General features: G+C 43.0%; 1 protein-coding gene across 1 annotated transcript in view; it reads right to left on the reverse strand.

The window, feature by feature from the left end:
* Nucleotides 1-301: 301 nt before the first annotated feature.
* The window catches only part of LOC116223878 (phospholipase B1, membrane-associated-like), a 20,842-nt gene continuing 5,007 nt past the window's right edge, over nucleotides 302-16,136 (reverse strand). The window contains exons 8-43 of the mRNA XM_031582144.2: nucleotides 16,076-16,136; nucleotides 15,791-15,844; nucleotides 15,565-15,635; nucleotides 15,128-15,203; nucleotides 14,920-15,021; nucleotides 14,684-14,758; nucleotides 14,508-14,573; nucleotides 14,185-14,262; nucleotides 13,776-13,836; nucleotides 13,388-13,446; nucleotides 13,116-13,192; nucleotides 12,803-12,846; nucleotides 12,475-12,583; nucleotides 12,279-12,330; nucleotides 11,711-11,791; nucleotides 11,482-11,547; nucleotides 11,069-11,169; nucleotides 10,635-10,716; nucleotides 10,432-10,536; nucleotides 10,192-10,287; nucleotides 7,011-7,082; nucleotides 5,864-5,941; nucleotides 5,356-5,416; nucleotides 4,398-4,456; nucleotides 4,013-4,080; nucleotides 3,649-3,692; nucleotides 3,368-3,467; nucleotides 3,214-3,265; nucleotides 3,009-3,089; nucleotides 2,705-2,770; nucleotides 2,413-2,507; nucleotides 1,655-1,736; nucleotides 1,218-1,322; nucleotides 1,023-1,118; nucleotides 842-916; nucleotides 302-580 (exon numbers count right to left, since the gene is read on the reverse strand). The exon at nucleotides 16,076-16,136 is cut by the window's right edge and continues 5 nt beyond it. Coding sequence (XP_031438004.1) covers nucleotides 302-580; nucleotides 842-916; nucleotides 1,023-1,118; nucleotides 1,218-1,322; nucleotides 1,655-1,736; nucleotides 2,413-2,507; nucleotides 2,705-2,770; nucleotides 3,009-3,089; nucleotides 3,214-3,265; nucleotides 3,368-3,467; nucleotides 3,649-3,692; nucleotides 4,013-4,080; nucleotides 4,398-4,456; nucleotides 5,356-5,416; nucleotides 5,864-5,941; nucleotides 7,011-7,082; nucleotides 10,192-10,287; nucleotides 10,432-10,536; nucleotides 10,635-10,716; nucleotides 11,069-11,169; nucleotides 11,482-11,547; nucleotides 11,711-11,791; nucleotides 12,279-12,330; nucleotides 12,475-12,583; nucleotides 12,803-12,846; nucleotides 13,116-13,192; nucleotides 13,388-13,446; nucleotides 13,776-13,836; nucleotides 14,185-14,262; nucleotides 14,508-14,573; nucleotides 14,684-14,758; nucleotides 14,920-15,021; nucleotides 15,128-15,203; nucleotides 15,565-15,635; nucleotides 15,791-15,844; nucleotides 16,076-16,136 — 2,929 coding nt within the window. The remainder of the gene's footprint in view (nucleotides 581-841; nucleotides 917-1,022; nucleotides 1,119-1,217; nucleotides 1,323-1,654; nucleotides 1,737-2,412; nucleotides 2,508-2,704; nucleotides 2,771-3,008; nucleotides 3,090-3,213; nucleotides 3,266-3,367; nucleotides 3,468-3,648; nucleotides 3,693-4,012; nucleotides 4,081-4,397; nucleotides 4,457-5,355; nucleotides 5,417-5,863; nucleotides 5,942-7,010; nucleotides 7,083-10,191; nucleotides 10,288-10,431; nucleotides 10,537-10,634; nucleotides 10,717-11,068; nucleotides 11,170-11,481; nucleotides 11,548-11,710; nucleotides 11,792-12,278; nucleotides 12,331-12,474; nucleotides 12,584-12,802; nucleotides 12,847-13,115; nucleotides 13,193-13,387; nucleotides 13,447-13,775; nucleotides 13,837-14,184; nucleotides 14,263-14,507; nucleotides 14,574-14,683; nucleotides 14,759-14,919; nucleotides 15,022-15,127; nucleotides 15,204-15,564; nucleotides 15,636-15,790; nucleotides 15,845-16,075) is intronic.

Below are 16,136 nucleotides of genomic sequence, written 5' to 3' on the forward strand. Positions count from 1 at the left end.
TAACGATTAAGACCAGGACCTTCACAAACAACTTTTATGTACAATGTTGAATGAACCTAGCTGTGTTTTATACTAAATTCTTGTATTATGTTTCCCACTGCGATGGGCTGATAGTTGTGTGGTACAGTGACACTGTATATTTTGTGAATTGTTGAGAAAAGTGGATGGGTTTGATGTGTCACATAGTTGACATACATATAAGCATAAATCTAACCTATTTGCTACAACTTCCCTGGGTCTGCTTATCAAGAGCACATGGTTTCTGCTGGAACAGTTCGATTGTTGGAGTGAACAACCCCCGTTACAACCCTGTCTCTTTCTTGTCTGTGTCCTTTCCTTCTGTCTTCATGCTCTTCAGCATCCGTCTTTGTTGCCGCGAGAACACCATCCAGGTGAGTCCCCAGCCAATCAGAAGGCCTGTTATGGCCAGGACCACTGGTACCCACACAGGCACAGAGGCTGGGCATGAGGGCACTGGAGGGGCAGAGGTTGTTTCGCGCGGGGTGGATGTGGGGCCTGGGGTTGTGACTGGGACAGGGCTGGGTTGACTGTTGTGGTGGGTGAAGATGAACGGCTGAGCCTGGTGAAGAGCAGCAGGTAAGAATTTTGGTTCTCCACTACAAACACAATAAAGTCTGAAGGCCTGTTCAGAGGGGAATCTCTTCACTGGGTCCCCTCTGTCCAAGAGTAACATCAATCCATGAGTTTTAATTTTTATCTCTGATTTAGGGCTACAGCAAAGCTTTGAAGAGAGGCTGGAACACTGAATCCAATAAAATCATTTTGTCTCACATATTTTTACCTTCATGTGAACCTTTAGTAGACACTAGATCTCTCTTACCTCTGAGGGACAGTGAATCTTTGTGCGGTCATATGTGAAGTTGGTGTAGAAATGCTTCCTGCCAACTGGTTCCAGCTGTGACACATTTGTACACTCATCATCTATATGAATTGAAATCGATCCACAGCACACAGTGAGCATACAGTGGCTTATGTGTGTTCTGCTGTCTTTGCCTGCTCACCATGTTGTTCCAGAGCGCGGTGGCCATTTCAGAGTGAGTCTTCTCACTGAGGTGAACGCAGTCCAGGGAGAAGTAACTCAGGTCAGGCTGCCCAACCTGTATTGGCATAGGAGAGTAAGTGTATATTTTCGTGCCTCTCGTTGAATATATGGTTATGTCTTTGTGTGTGTTGTGGTGTTAAGGTATAATACCCACCCCGACCAAAGGGACCATGGGATGTAGTAAAAAGGGCTGGAGGACCAAAGCGAAATCCTCCCGTTCATCGTAGCGCCCCCCAGACACCAACTGCTCCAATGCAGCCTGGACAGGAAGAAACAGAGAGAAGAAGGAAAGAGAAGAGAAGAAACAGGTCAAAAAATTGATCATGCATCAATGATCACCAGACAAGCAGACAAACAGACAAGCTAACCATACAGGTGAGCTACTGTGGGCTTCTGGAAGCTTCTGAAATAGCTGCTGTGTGACTGATGAGTGATAACTAATATTTATGTAACTAAAGTGATGCTGGTACGACACAGATGCCAAAGTGACATGGGGTCAGATCCAGTAATGTATCAATGCAATGTTATATTTGTGGGAGTGAGTTGGCCTTGAGTACGCCTTCTCCCTGGCCTGGACCTGGTCATTCCTACCTGGTACTCCACATTGACCCTCTTCAGCTCCATCAGCTCAGGGGAGTTCTCATCAGGAACAATCACACACGGACATGTTTCCCTGCACACACACACGTACACACACACACACACACACACACACACAGACACACACACACACACACACACACACACACACACACATACATACATACACATAAACAAAAAGACAAAGAGCAGTAGCTATTAGAGGAGATTCGATAAAAATAGAGAAGTGGGCTGTAAACTGACAGGGACAATCTGTGACTCTCACTATTAGTTTCTCAGGTCTTAGTTAGCAGCTAAGTGGCTTGCTACTATAAGAGGCTGTAAATGTGTGCTCAGTGAACACCATCCAAAAGGTCCTGGGAAATGAAGCAGATAAATAGGATGTTGCTAATTAGTTGGTTTGGATAGTTTCAGTACATTAACCCCATATTACCACTCTTAAAACTGTTACCAAATATGACACAAACATTCAGATGCAAACTTGGGCATGACTGATGATGGACTATAAAACATACAAATGATTGTTAAGGTATTTATATTTATATATATTTTTATATAAGGATGCCAAGGTTTTTGTCCTTCCTCAATGGTGTTGGCTTCAAGGTGCAATAACTGCTTCCCTAAACCGTCTCCTAATAGTGTATTCTGTGAGTGTTAATGCTTGGGGTTATTGTGCTACACAGCTGAATGGGCACTTCTGTTCCTAGTCCCTTTCAGAACGAAGTGACTCCTATGTATCTATACTTTACCTTGGAAGGAAGCTACAGGTCAGGGTCCCTTTGTTGATTTTCTTCAATAAATCAATTTGTGGAACTTCAAGGATGTTTACCAACACCCGTGGCACCTAAAGCCAGAACATGAGAGTACACGTGAGTGTGCGTGTGTGTGTGTGTGTGTGTTTGTGTGTGTGTGTGTGTGTTTGAGAGGGATAGGGAATTACAGAGATGAAAAGGCAATCAGTTCCTTAAATAAATCAACAACCACTGCCTCGTTACACTCATTCACGTCTGTTATTTCCTCTGACAGTCATCATGCTCTTACCTCACCATACAGCAGGTCCAGGCTGTCAATAAGATGTTCAGTGAAGTTCTTTGATGACAGGTTATTCTGTGCAAAGAGAGTACAGTATCGTCATTTAAAAAAATGTGCAGTAAGGTCTCAATTATGTATGTGAATGTATTTGCATGCAAATGTGATTGTCTGTTTGTCTGTTTGTGTGTGTGTGTGTGTGTGTGTGTGTGTGTGTGTGTGTGTGTGTGTGTGTGTGTGTGTGTGTGTGTGTGTGTGTGTGTGTGTGTGTGTGTGAAAGAGAGAGGAAAAGATCAAGTGAAGAGAAAGGTCTCACTTGGTCTTTGCAGTAGTGACACAAATCACCGACTCCAACAAACAGTGTCACCAGCTTCCAGTCCTCTGCATAGTTGACTTTCTATGAGGAAAGGATCAGATATTCACATTAAAATCAGAGTCATTTGATGTACTGGTCCTTTGTTTTAAGGGCCAATGTTTTGTTTCCTCTATTCTGTATTTTCAAGAATATCAAGGGAACATACATTGTTAGTTTTCATGGCTTGGATAAGAGACCTTATCTGTGCTGGGATTTCACTGTTCGGGAAAAGAGAATGAGTAGTCAGGAAGCAAACAAACAAACAAACAAAAACAGAAACAAATAAATAGATCTGGTTTCAACACACACACACAACTCACGAGGCCTGTGCTCCCGAGACGGCCATGTTGAACCCTTTTTGAAATGACCCTTGACCCTTTGAGAAGCCTTGGATGGAGGGGTTAAAGTTCTTTAGAATATCTAAAAGAGACAGAAGAATGCAGAAATGAGAGGAGAAGTGCATCCATGGGCTTGCAGGTTGTATTATGCAGGCTGAGTTAGAGACACATACTGTACATAAGGGTTAGCATCACACTCTGCAGGGTACTACCTCTAACGTCTTGAATGATAATGTATTGTTATGGAGGTCGCATTCACTCACTTGGCAGAGTAGTGATGGTCTTTAAGTCGTTGTCACCCCCAATACTGAGAAAAGACACAAATAATTAGTAAATTAATTAATGAATGAAATAAATAATAATAAATAATTAGCTGACTCTACAACTACGAACTGTTTGTATGCTCTTAATCATCTGTAGGAGTTTTCATGTAGAGCGCATTGGTGAGCATGAGTGTGTATATTTGTGTGCATGTGTGGTTGGTTGTGTGTGTGTGTGTGTGTGGTTGTGCTTGTGTGTTTGTGTGTGTGTGTTTTTGTGTGTGTGCGTGTGTGTCTGTGTGCGGGTTTGTGTGTGTGTGCGTGTATGTGTTTGTGTGTATAATAATGTGTGTTTCTCCACGCTCACCTCCATGACACCCCCCTATACTCTTTTTTTAGGTCATTGTAGGTTTTGGCCTTTGCTGCACGTCCAGCCTGTAATAAACATTACCGCACTTTTAAAACACAGCATCCCAGAACTGCACTTTTAAAACACAGCATCCCAGAACTGCACTTTTAAAACACAGCATCCCGGACAGGAGCCCTGAAAGCATCAGCCTAAACAGAGAGCATCAGTATTCAGAGAGAGAGACTGATTGAAAGGGGGGGTGATACAAGATGAAAGGGATGGGTGTCTGAGCCACCGCTAATGGACCATTAATGCTTGATAAAGAATGGTCAGATTACAGATCCTGTATATTTGTGTGCAAACTCATGTGTGCTCACACACACACACACACACACACACTCACCGTAATAGAGTCCCCCAGTGCAGCCACCACTTTGATATCAGCAGGCCTGAGTTTGTGTGCTAGAGGTGAGAGATGAGCAGATATGCACATCATTCATACTTATACTAAGAGCTGCCCCACTCTCCTTATGCTATGTTGATATCTTATTCATATAAGATGCAAGGATAATGCTGTGTTCAACCTTACTTTATGGCACAGATAAAAGGATAATGCTGTGTTCAACCTTACTTTATGGCACAGATAAAAGGGTAATGCTGTGTTCAACCTTACTTTATGGCACAGATAAAAGGGTAATGCTGTGTTCAACCTTACTTTATGGCACAGATAAAAGGATAATGCTGTGTTCAACCTTACTTTATGGCACAGATAAGATAAAAGGATAATGCTGTGTTCAACCTTACTTTATGGCACAGATAAAAGGATAATGCTGTGTTCAACCTTACTTTATGGCACAGATAAAAGGATAATGCTGTGTTCAACCTTACTTTATGGCACAGATAAAAGGATAATGCTGTGTTCAACCTTACTTTATGGCACAGATAAAAGGGTAATGCTGTGTTCAACCTTACTTTATGGCACAGATAAAAGGATAATGCTGTGTTCAACCTTACTTTATGGCACAGATAAGATAAAAGGATAATGCTGTGTTCAACCTTACTTTATGGCACAGATAAAAGGATAATGCTGTGTTCAACCTTACTTTATGGCACAGATAAAAGGATAATGCTGTGTTCAACCTTACTTTATGGCACAGATAAAAGGAAAAGGTTGGCCAGGTGTATGCATAAATATCCAAGAACACGGGTGCATATATAACATGTTTATATCAACATGTTCCCTGATATAAATATAGACTATTATGTAAGTGGTTCCTCCTCCTCCACCTCCTCCTCCTCCACCACTAGCGCCCCCTCGTTCCTATCCTCAGATCTGTTCGGGTGCTCTCTGCGTCTCCTACCTGACGTGGGCACGGAGGCGGATGGAGCCACAGACTTGCAGGAGAAATCTCTGCCCCATTCCTGGAAGAACACAAGCACAAAACAGCTCACATCAGCCAGGGTTTTTGTAATAAGCCAACAAGGGCAGTTCAACAGCTTATTGAGGACTTTTTAAACTGATGTATGGAATGTAACCATTTGAATGCAAATGTTGCTGTTGTATTAACTCAGAAACTATACATTCAGGATTCTCGTTCTAAGCATAATACCAAGAAAAGTATATTCACTGGAGGAGAGTTCCCTGTTATAGACCTAAGTCTACTGTTTGCGCAGCAAACTCCAGATTAATGACACAGACATCTCGCCACCTAGTGTTGGGTTGTGATATGAATAAAATAACAGTTGTTCACATGTAATGGATTGTGTGCATAATTTTGGTCAAAATTACAAAACACCAAAGTGGGTCCAGCCATTGTGTTGTCACTCATGTTATCCATATGGTAAAGTCATGATTAGGGAAATGCTCACCGTGGTTGGAGGTGGTGTTGGTTTAGGGCCTTGATAGGTGTAGTTGCTGTTTTTGTAAGTCCTCATGAAGGGGGAGCTCTGTGAAGGGGCACATTAATCAGCAAAAATCAGTCCAAGTCTGATGAGAAGCAATCGAGTAAGGACCATAGTGTGATTTACATACATCTATTTATCAAATGCTTGTATCCCTCTAGCAACATATAGTACTGTGAGCGTACACCCTTTCATTTGTATATAGGCCTACTGTATGTCTGAGACTCAGGGTCTTCAGAATCAGAATCACTTTATTTGCCAAATGTACAATGTTTTGACTTGGTGATACAGCACAGTGAAACATGACAATAGCAGAATAAGACACAGAAGAGCACACTGAGACTAAATCAGAATAAGATACAGAAGAGCACACTGAGATTAAATCAGAATAAGACACAGAAGAGCACACTGAGATTTAATCAGAATAAGACATAGAAGAGCACACTGAGATTTAATCAGAATAAGACATAGAAGAGCACACTGAGATTAAATCAGAATAAGACACAGAAGAGCACACTGAGATTTAATCAGAATAAGACATAGAAGAGCACACTGAGATTAAGAAAGAATAAGATACAGAAGAGCACACTGAGATTAAAACAGAATAAGACACAGAAGAGCACACTGAGATTAAGAAAGAATAAGATACAGAAGAGCACACTGAGATTTAATCAGAATAAGACATAGAAGAGCACACTGAGATTAAGACAGAATAAGACACAGAAGAGCACTGAGATTAAAACAGAATAAGACATAGAAGAGCACACTGAGATGAAGTGAAAGTGAAAGGAGACACATAATAGAATATATCTAAAAGTGACGTAATAGTGTATTGGGTTGGGTCCATTGTAGGGTGTGTGTGTGTGTGTGTGTGTGTGGTGGGGGAGGCATTGGCGTCGATGCGTTGTGGGTGGTATGGGATGAGATGGGAGCTAGCATGGGTTTGTGAGGAGATTGATTGCTTTAGGGGGAAAAAACTGACTATGCTGCTTCTGCCTTCCCCAGTCGCTGAGCTACAGGTCTGTCATGCGTCATGAATCTGTCGTGAGGCCCAGGGTGAGGCCCAGGGTTTGGCCTAGGGTAAGTCTGGCTGTGTTCTGAACGACCTGCTCACCTGAGAGGGGCACGTGAGCTTGAGGCCAGCTGTGAAGTCCTGAATGTGAGTCTTATTGCCCAGAGGCTCTAGCTGAAGCAGAACAAACAGAATGGAGTAAGAAACACACACACACCCATCAATGAGCCAATGAGCCACACATAACTGTGTGTTTCCAAACACACACACACACACACACACACACACACACACACACACACAGAGACACTCACACACACAGACACTCACACACACACATCAATGAGCCACACATTATTGTGTGTTTCCAAACACACACACACACACACACACACACACACACACAGACACACACAGACACTCACACAAACACAGACACTCTCTCACACACACACACACACACACACAGAGACTCTCACAAAGATAGACCCATTCATGCATACACAGTGACCGTGGTTACATGGATTCGAATAACTGCCTTAGTCGGACTGAAATCGCATTATCCGTTTCATGTAAGCACCTTAGTCGGATCGTAGTCGGACCGCACATAGTCGGACTAACACCCCTGGATAACTCGATCCGATCCAGTTGATAGTTCGACTATTGCGGCATGTAACGGTGAATTGGATAAGGAACTGGACTTTGCGTCTTTGCGCATGCTTGAGATCCCGCCGCCATCCTCCCTCCCTCCCTGCCAGGTCGTGACCCGGAAGACGAAAGAGACGATACGTTGTCTCAGCTGTTCATACTAATGACACGTTTATTTATGAATATCCTGCAGACTGTCTCACAAGCTTATTCTTGTTGACTATGAACAAACATAACAGAAGAGGTCCGAAGATATGAGTACCTTTACAACCCCTCCTTAAAAACGTATAAGGACGTTCAAATTACGATACTTATGTGGTGCCAGTGTTGACAAAAACGTTGACTGCGACTGTTTGGACAGAGCGCGCTAATTCACCGAACAAATACTTTCATATTAATTTCCCACCACTTGTTAGTCATGTCATCCATTCATATCGATGTGAATCAATCAATACTAATACATCTTTAACTGTGATGTGTTTTTGTTTCATTTCACAACGTATTTACTGTATAATCAACGATAGCAGGTGCCCGCTTGTAAACAGTCCACATTTTATTTGCTTAAAACACACAGCAGTACTGTCAAATCAGAAAGCAAATCAGCTGTTAAAGGGCTGTTACCTGACCAAATACCTTTCAAACTCGGTGATAGTATTCACAACTAATTTGTTCTTCATTCTATCAAATATGATGAAGTGTGGTCCGCGACGGCCACAAGTAAATTATTGCGACATTTCTAACATACAACTCAGAACGAAGAGAACACAGCCAGTAGTAGCCTAATCTAATAAAGAGTTGTCTAATCTATTAACAAGGTCATGGATTGGTGGCTTAAGACAGGAACTATGAAAAGAAAATTAAATGAGAAAGCCTCAAACATAGACAAGGAGAAAGTGGTTCAGCCTCATATGGCATTATCTCGTCGCGGAGTTGCATTCAAAACACTGTGTTTTTCTCCCGCTGAGACAGCAAGATGATAACTAGGCTATATTCTGTGTTGTGTGACGTTGGATAATGACAGCTTTTAATTATGAAAAGTTGACTACTAGGATGGCTGTATTAATGCCAGTGGGCTAGCCTACTGTTGGTAGTGAAATACTGCGGTCAGTATGCGCATCGTTGTGTTTTGTGATGGGTAGGAGGCATGTTGTTCATGGGATATTTAGTTAAATGGTCCGCGAATTTTTATTGGCTAAGTGGTCCTTGGTCTGAAAAAGTTTGAGAAACACTGCTTTATAGACAATAACGATCATACACTCCCATTGCACTCAAACAACCACACTCAAACGAGGAGATATTGTATCAATTAGCCTATTAAGTACTGTATTTATTGATTGTAAAGAGTTCAACGTTACAGCAACATAACTTTGCTCCGGTCGCTAAATCTGATATATCCGTGTGCATCATCGCTCTCCCTCTCTCTCTCTGCCACACCCACCCTGTAACCTACGTGTTTATACATTATAGAAGCAAGACCATTATATTGTAACAAATCACGGAAGCGTGGTATATTTGTTATGGCTTTTTATTAAACACAACACACTGTCACAATGGCACGGGCTTTATGCCCACGAACAGACTGTGCTACCGTCACCCACCTGTATAAGCTCTGTCCCAACACAGAACAACGACATGTAATTAGAACGGTAAGGAACATATAGCCTAGGGAACGTCATGCATAACATAAAGTATAACAGTATGCGCCCGCTGCACGGCATTACGGGGCGACTATGCCGACACGTTATAATATTCTGGTTTAAAGTTAATGCTTGTGAAATCAGCTGTCACTCGACTATTACCTGACCAATACCTGTCAAACTCGGTCATAGAAAAATATCATGAATGCATATTTATTACGATGGGGAAACTATAAAATCGGAGTACGGACAACTAATGCCCAGCGTTGACGATGCAGATATAGAGCTGGAAACAGCTAAATGAGCTACAGCCCGAATGCAGTGAGCTTTATCAAGCCCTGGAAAGTTCGGCACATTTGCCCGTTTCCACAGCGTCTGCTGAGCGGTCTTTCAGTACAATGGGGCGTCTTAAGACATATCTTACGAAGTACGATGACTGACAAAAGACTGACTGGACTTGCTCTTATGAATATTCACACAGATTTGGAAATCGACAGCGAAGAAGTACTTAAACAATTTGATGCAACTGGCAGAAGGGCAATGCGTTTTGGCTGTAACCCATTATTTGCGCGCGTGTGTGTGTGTGAATGTGCATGCGTTTCTCTCGCCTTTTATCTTTCACCTTTGAATAATGTAACTTATAAACACATCGGCCTGGCAGAAACAAACAAACAAACAAACAAACAACCCAAGAGGCAACACGCATTTCTGGACCGATGAACAGACGCGATTCATGCTCAATCAACTGTTGTTGTTATTGGTAGTGGTGAAGAGGTCAAGCGGAAAGGGCTGTATCACCACTAGTTGTAATAAAAACAGCGCCACCTATCGTATCGGATATGACATGCTTTCGGCCAATGATTCGATTTATTCACTGCCATGTACATTGGGATAATAGCACCTACCCTCGAAAGAAAGCATAGTCCGACTAAGCAAAGATTCGAATTATACCATCATGTAAACACACTGAGTGTAAGGCCTTGCAGTAGTTTGTTTACCATGTTATTCCACAGTGCTCGTGCCATTTGCGTGTGGGCCCTCTGGCTTAGGTGGAAACAGTCAGGAGAGAAATAAGAGCGGTCTGGACGCCCGTCCTGAGAGGGGGACACAGACGGAAGATTAGGGAGGTAGAGAAAGAAAACTAAAGCACTGGACAGGAAGAAAGGTTGTCTTGATTCTATTTTGACAGGTAGAAATCATGTACATGTTGATATTGTGTGTTTGTGTATGAGTCTCACTGGAAGTACAGGAAGTACAATCTCCCTCAGGAAAGGTTGTATGACCACGGTGAAATTGTCATGTGTGTCATAACGCTCAGACTCAATCAGTTCGTGGATGGCCCGCTATGTTAGAGAGATAGATTAGTAAATACTCATATTCACATCTCTATTGAAAGGTACAGACGTTGATTTCTACAGTTAGTGCCCTCTTCCTCTCCTACCTGGTAAAGTCTGTTGAGATCATTCAGCCTCCGCTCTGCATCTGAGTTCTGCTTTGGTCCGACAACACAGGGGCAGATAATACTGCACACAGAGCAGACGCACATTAGACAACACAGAGAATACTAGAGAGAGAGAGAGTGAGCAAGACAAAGAGAGAGAGAGCGAGCAAGACAGAGAGAGAGAAAGTGAGAGAAAGAACGGGAAAGCAATGGAGACTAAGAGAGAGAGAGAGAGAGAGAGTGAGCAAGACATAGAGAGTGAAAGTGATGGAGACTAAGAGAGAGAGAGAGCTTTGGCAATAGTGTTAAAAAAACATTCATGCCAATAAATCTTCTTTGAATTGAATTGAGAGAGAGAGAGAGAGATTGAGAAAGATTGAGAGAGAGAGAGGTTGAGAGAGAGAGAGAGAGAGAGAGAGATCTCAGGCACTCACTTGACCAGCCAGGTGGGGCACCTGATTGAGGGCTCCTGGTGCATGCGCCTCAGAGGGGTGATGTGGATGGGCTCGATCAGGTTCACTATGGCCCTCGGAACCTGTGTCAGGCACAACCACCACAGGAATAACACACGTAGGGTCAGCTAGTGTGTGAACCTGTGTCATCTGTGTGCATGTGTGATGTGCATGTGTGATGAGTCCCTCAGAATCTACACAAATTTACCTTACATATCTAGAAAAGTATATTTATTCATCCATCCATTCATTCATCCGTCCATCCATCCATTCATTCATTCATTCATTCACCCATCCATCCATCCATCCATCCATTTATGCATACATTCCCTGCTTGTTCTGTGATGTTTATTATTGCACTCTATTAGAAGATTAGAAGATCAGTAACTCCTGACCTCTTTGTGAAGAAAGTCCAGCGCCTCTCTGATGTGTCTCACAAAGTTGTCTGGGGAGAAGACGAGCTGTATGGAGAGAAAAGAGAGAAAAATTACAGGAGGTTTATAGCAGACCTTCACAGTGAAGACAGTCAGTAGTGCTAAAGGCTGAAGTATGGTGGGGGGTTAGTGGAAGACAGTCAGTAGTGCTAAAGGCTGAAGTATGGTGGGGGGTTAGTGGAAGACTCACAGCGTTCGAGCAGTAGTCACACAGGTCATTGCCGCCGATGAACACAGTGATGACCTTCCAGTCAGTATGGAAGTTAACACGCTGGGTGGGAGAAAAACACACACACACACACACACACACACACACACACACACACACACATATATATATATATATATATATATATCACTACTGATTCATCTTTAGGTAGTGGGCAAGCCTGAGTCATACATTCAGGCATGTGTGTCTGTGTGACTTCTCTTCTGTTGCCGTTATATACTCAATCCATTAAGAGGTTCTCATACCAGTAGGAAGATTGCATGTAATGTTAGATGTAAAGTCTCCATAGAAACTCACAAACTTGTTCAATAAGGAAGAGTTGTCTACTTTTTACAACTATTTACTGAAAGCCAGTGGAAGAATGAACATGACCGGAACCTGAAGAGGTGCAACAGTTCTCTGGGAGTTTGCTCTTTGTGTGTGTGAGAATTGCAATGTTTTTGTTTTATTGTTTAATGTTTTTATAATGAGGACTGCCCGTGACACAGTGGGTGAGATCTCATCTGAGAATACACTGTTTTTTTCTCACCGTGTCTGTCTTCATCCTGTTCACCAAGGCCCGAGCCTGTCCTATCAGGTTACTGATTGAAGAGAAAACAACTATTATAGATGGATGTAGAAACGGGAAGAAAGCAAGAAGTCTAAGCTGCAGAGACAGACAAACAGGCAGACTGACTGAGAGAGATATAAGGAGAATAAGATATTGCTATGGTGAGGTCACTCACTTGGCTTTGGACCCAGCAACGGCCTGGTTGAGGAACGCCTGTGGAGTGTTCTCCTTCCCTTTGTCCTCCGAGAAGCCCGTCACGTTGGCATTAAACTCTTTTAGGATGTCTGCGCACAGCGAATCGTATTGAATTCAATTAAAATGAACAAACTAAATGGCACCGCTTAAACCCTGATCACCACACACTTTTATACACCACAATCCAACACGGATTACGATTATTACAGTCCCAATTAAACAGCTATACCTCATCACTAAAACTCTTTATAGCACAGGATGGCATAGAATATGGTTGATTTGTTGTGCGGCTTTAATAGATTACTCACTTGGCAGAGTGGTGACAGATGACAGGTTCTTGTCTCCTCCCACACTGACAAGGAAACAGGCAGAGAGAGAGAGAGGCTTTAACCAATAATAGTTCTTGCCAGTCAAAAACAGAATTTACAGCACCATGCTCAACTGTCTTTAGCCCTGTTAGCTTAGTGAGACGCAGTGTGTAACATCAGATGTGTGACAACAGACAACAGTGACACATTTGTATATTTGTAATGCTTCCTCTGAGTGGTCTTATGAGGAAGACGTGATGGTGGTGAGAGGGGCAGTCACCACCAGCGCGAAGTATGACTGCGAGGGACTCACCTCCAGGACAGGCCACGGTACTGAACCAGCACCTGGAGCAGGTTATTAGCGTTAGTAGCGCCAACCCCATTACCCGCCTATCAGAGAGAGAGAAAGACAGCGGAAGTATGGATTGAAGACTGAAATACTCTGGTAGCTCAGTACATAACACCTTACAGGACAAGAACAGAGTCTAGTCTTGTACTGTTGCAAATCTAACTGTACAGGCACAATATGATACGAATATCAATGAGGAAGGGAAGCACAGAAGGCATCACAGGAGTGTTACTCACTGTCAGTGAGTCCCCTATCGCCGCCACCACTCTTAGGTCAGCTGGACGGATTTCATGCACTGAAATGGGAAAGAATTAGTTGTTCAAGGAGTTCATAGTACAGGATTAAGGTGCTTGATTATTTAATTTGTACATAGCCTGATAATGTGTGTGTGTGTATGTGTGTGTGTGTGTGTGTGTGTGTGTCTGCGCGTGTATAATTGTGTGTGTGTGTGTGTGTGTGTGTGTGTGTGTGTGTGTGTGTGTGTGTGCGTGTGTGTGTCTGTGCGTGTATATTTGTGTGTGTGTGTGTGTGTGTGTGTGAGTGTGTGTGTGTGAGTGTGCGTGCGTGTGTATGTATATGAGTGTGTGTGTGTTTGTGTTTGTGTATGTGTGTTTTTCCTCTCACCAGAGGTTGGTGTAACAGGAGAAGGACTGCGGTCCATACAAGGCATTTCCGTTCCCATTACCTGCACACAAACGCACACACACACACACACACACACACACACACACATATACATACACATACACACACACAAACACACACACGCACACGAACACACACACACACACACAAACACACACGCACACACACAAACCGGACAAGCAGCATAGTATTATTTAGCGCTACAGTAATACACAACAAAATATAGACTAGACAGGACTATTCACTTGAGACTATCCAATTTATACCATGGCATTATAACTGACTTTGTGTACGACACGGCAACATGATGTGACAATGTGTCACAGCAAACCACATTATGCCACAACATGACGTGACCAATATGAAATATAAATGACATGCCACTCACTGAGCCAGCAGCAGGAGCCGCAGCGCTCACATATGACTCGGACGGGGAGTTTCTTTCTGTCCTCAGGTACGGATGCTCCTAATGGATGCAAACGAAAGAATGAAAACAATTAAAATAGCTGGTTTATTCCCAATTAAAATAGCTGCTTTATTCCCAATTGTACATTGTAACAGTGGGGGGCATTAATATAAGATGTTATCTAGTGTTATTTTATGTGAGTGGAAAATACATATAGCTGCTCTTTCTGTACGAATGCAGCTTGACAAAACACATTCTCTGTGTTGGCTGTAAAAGTCAATCCTTCCAGCCCACTGTCCACTAACCTCGCTTGGGCATGGGATCCCAAAGCTTGTGTCGTCCATATCCCGTTGCTCTTCAGCGGGCTGAAGCTGAAAGATTTGACATGACAATATGACCGGTCAGATGGTTCAGAGACACGGACAGGGCACGAGGCTTGTGCTGTGGGGGGCTATATGTCTTATGTAATGGCATGACTCACAAGGTTTGCCCACAACTGTACAGCCAGCTTGTTAGTGTGGAGTGACTCATCCACAGTATAGTGCCCAGATTCAGTCTGTCAAAAAGATAGAAATGTAGATAGATAGAAAGAAAGAAAGAAAGAAAGAAAGAAAGGCATAGAGAAACCAGAAGGGTAAGAAAGAAAATTATCATCTCAGTATTAAGTCACTGTTATCGTCATGCCTAAAGAGCAGCCGGCAGTATTTCATCACTCACTCCAGGGAGGTGGGAAAAAACAGGTGCATTCTGCAGCACCACAGTGAAATCTTCCCTGTCGCTGTAAAACTTCTTGTCCACCAGGTGGCGGTGTAGAGCTTCCTGTCAACAAATAGAGACGCTGTTTACAGGCACAGGAGGGGAGAGGAACTGGTGCAGATGACATGGTCACAAGCAGGAGCTTAAGACACTGAGCCTGAGGCTTTACCTGCAAGACCTGAGGGAGTACAGCCTTCAGCAGTCTCAGTTCTCCTGCGGCCCGTGCCCCACTGCAGGGGCAAGCCCTGCCAATGAACACAGAATATCAGCTACATCAGCAAAGGATAGATGTCATTATGGCCACAGGGTCGGTGGCTGTTGCTGAAAGCCCATTCAGCAATCACTGTGCCCCTGTGTCCAAGTTACTCGGGGGAAAATACAGGTTCCTGAGTAATGGCGGTAATGAAGGAGAAACCTCATCGAGGATATAGGAAGGATTACAGCTGATTACAACTGATTTGTATGATTTTTGTTGTGAGTTTTTAAAAAAAAAACTATGAGCGTGTTAGAATGACATGTCACTGTAACTTGGGAATATAACTAGATATAATGATACCTTATGGAAGAAAAGGACATTTCCACATGAAGTTTATGGTCGACACCCACCTGCTGTGCTGTAGATACCCAGGTTGGGCTGAACTATCCCACACCATGACACTAACAATGGTCTTCTTAAGCTGAAGGGCAAATCAAACATGTCCACAACTTAATTAGGTGTAGACATACAAATATGTGTGGATATGTAAGACAATTTCAATTGAATTTGATTTAATTATGTAAAGATTACTGTTTAAGGCTTGCATCATATTGAGATGTGTATAAAAGCACTAACCTGAGAGTGTAAGAACCCAATTGTCTTCTCAACCACCTGAACAGTGTTGCTCACCTGGAAGACATTTTAGAAGCATTGGAATGCTAATAAACCCCCAACTAAGCCCTCAGGAAAAAAGCGTTTTCCCCTTTGACTTCCCATGTGGTCTCAGTTGTTGCTTTTGCAGTGGTGTCTGACATGTTCAACACCACTACTCCGAAACTCTTTAGCTAGCAGCAGGTGGATATGGATAGGAAGGAATAGAGAGATGTGTGGGTGGATGTGATCAGTGATTGACTATCTGACCTGCTCTGGGCAAACGCACAGGCTGTCCATCTGCACAAACAGCAGCACCAGCTTCCAGTCA

Source organism: Clupea harengus, chromosome 15 (genome assembly GCF_900700415.2).
Source record: "Clupea harengus chromosome 15, Ch_v2.0.2, whole genome shotgun sequence".
Taxonomy (NCBI): Eukaryota; Metazoa; Chordata; class Actinopteri; order Clupeiformes; family Clupeidae; genus Clupea; species Clupea harengus.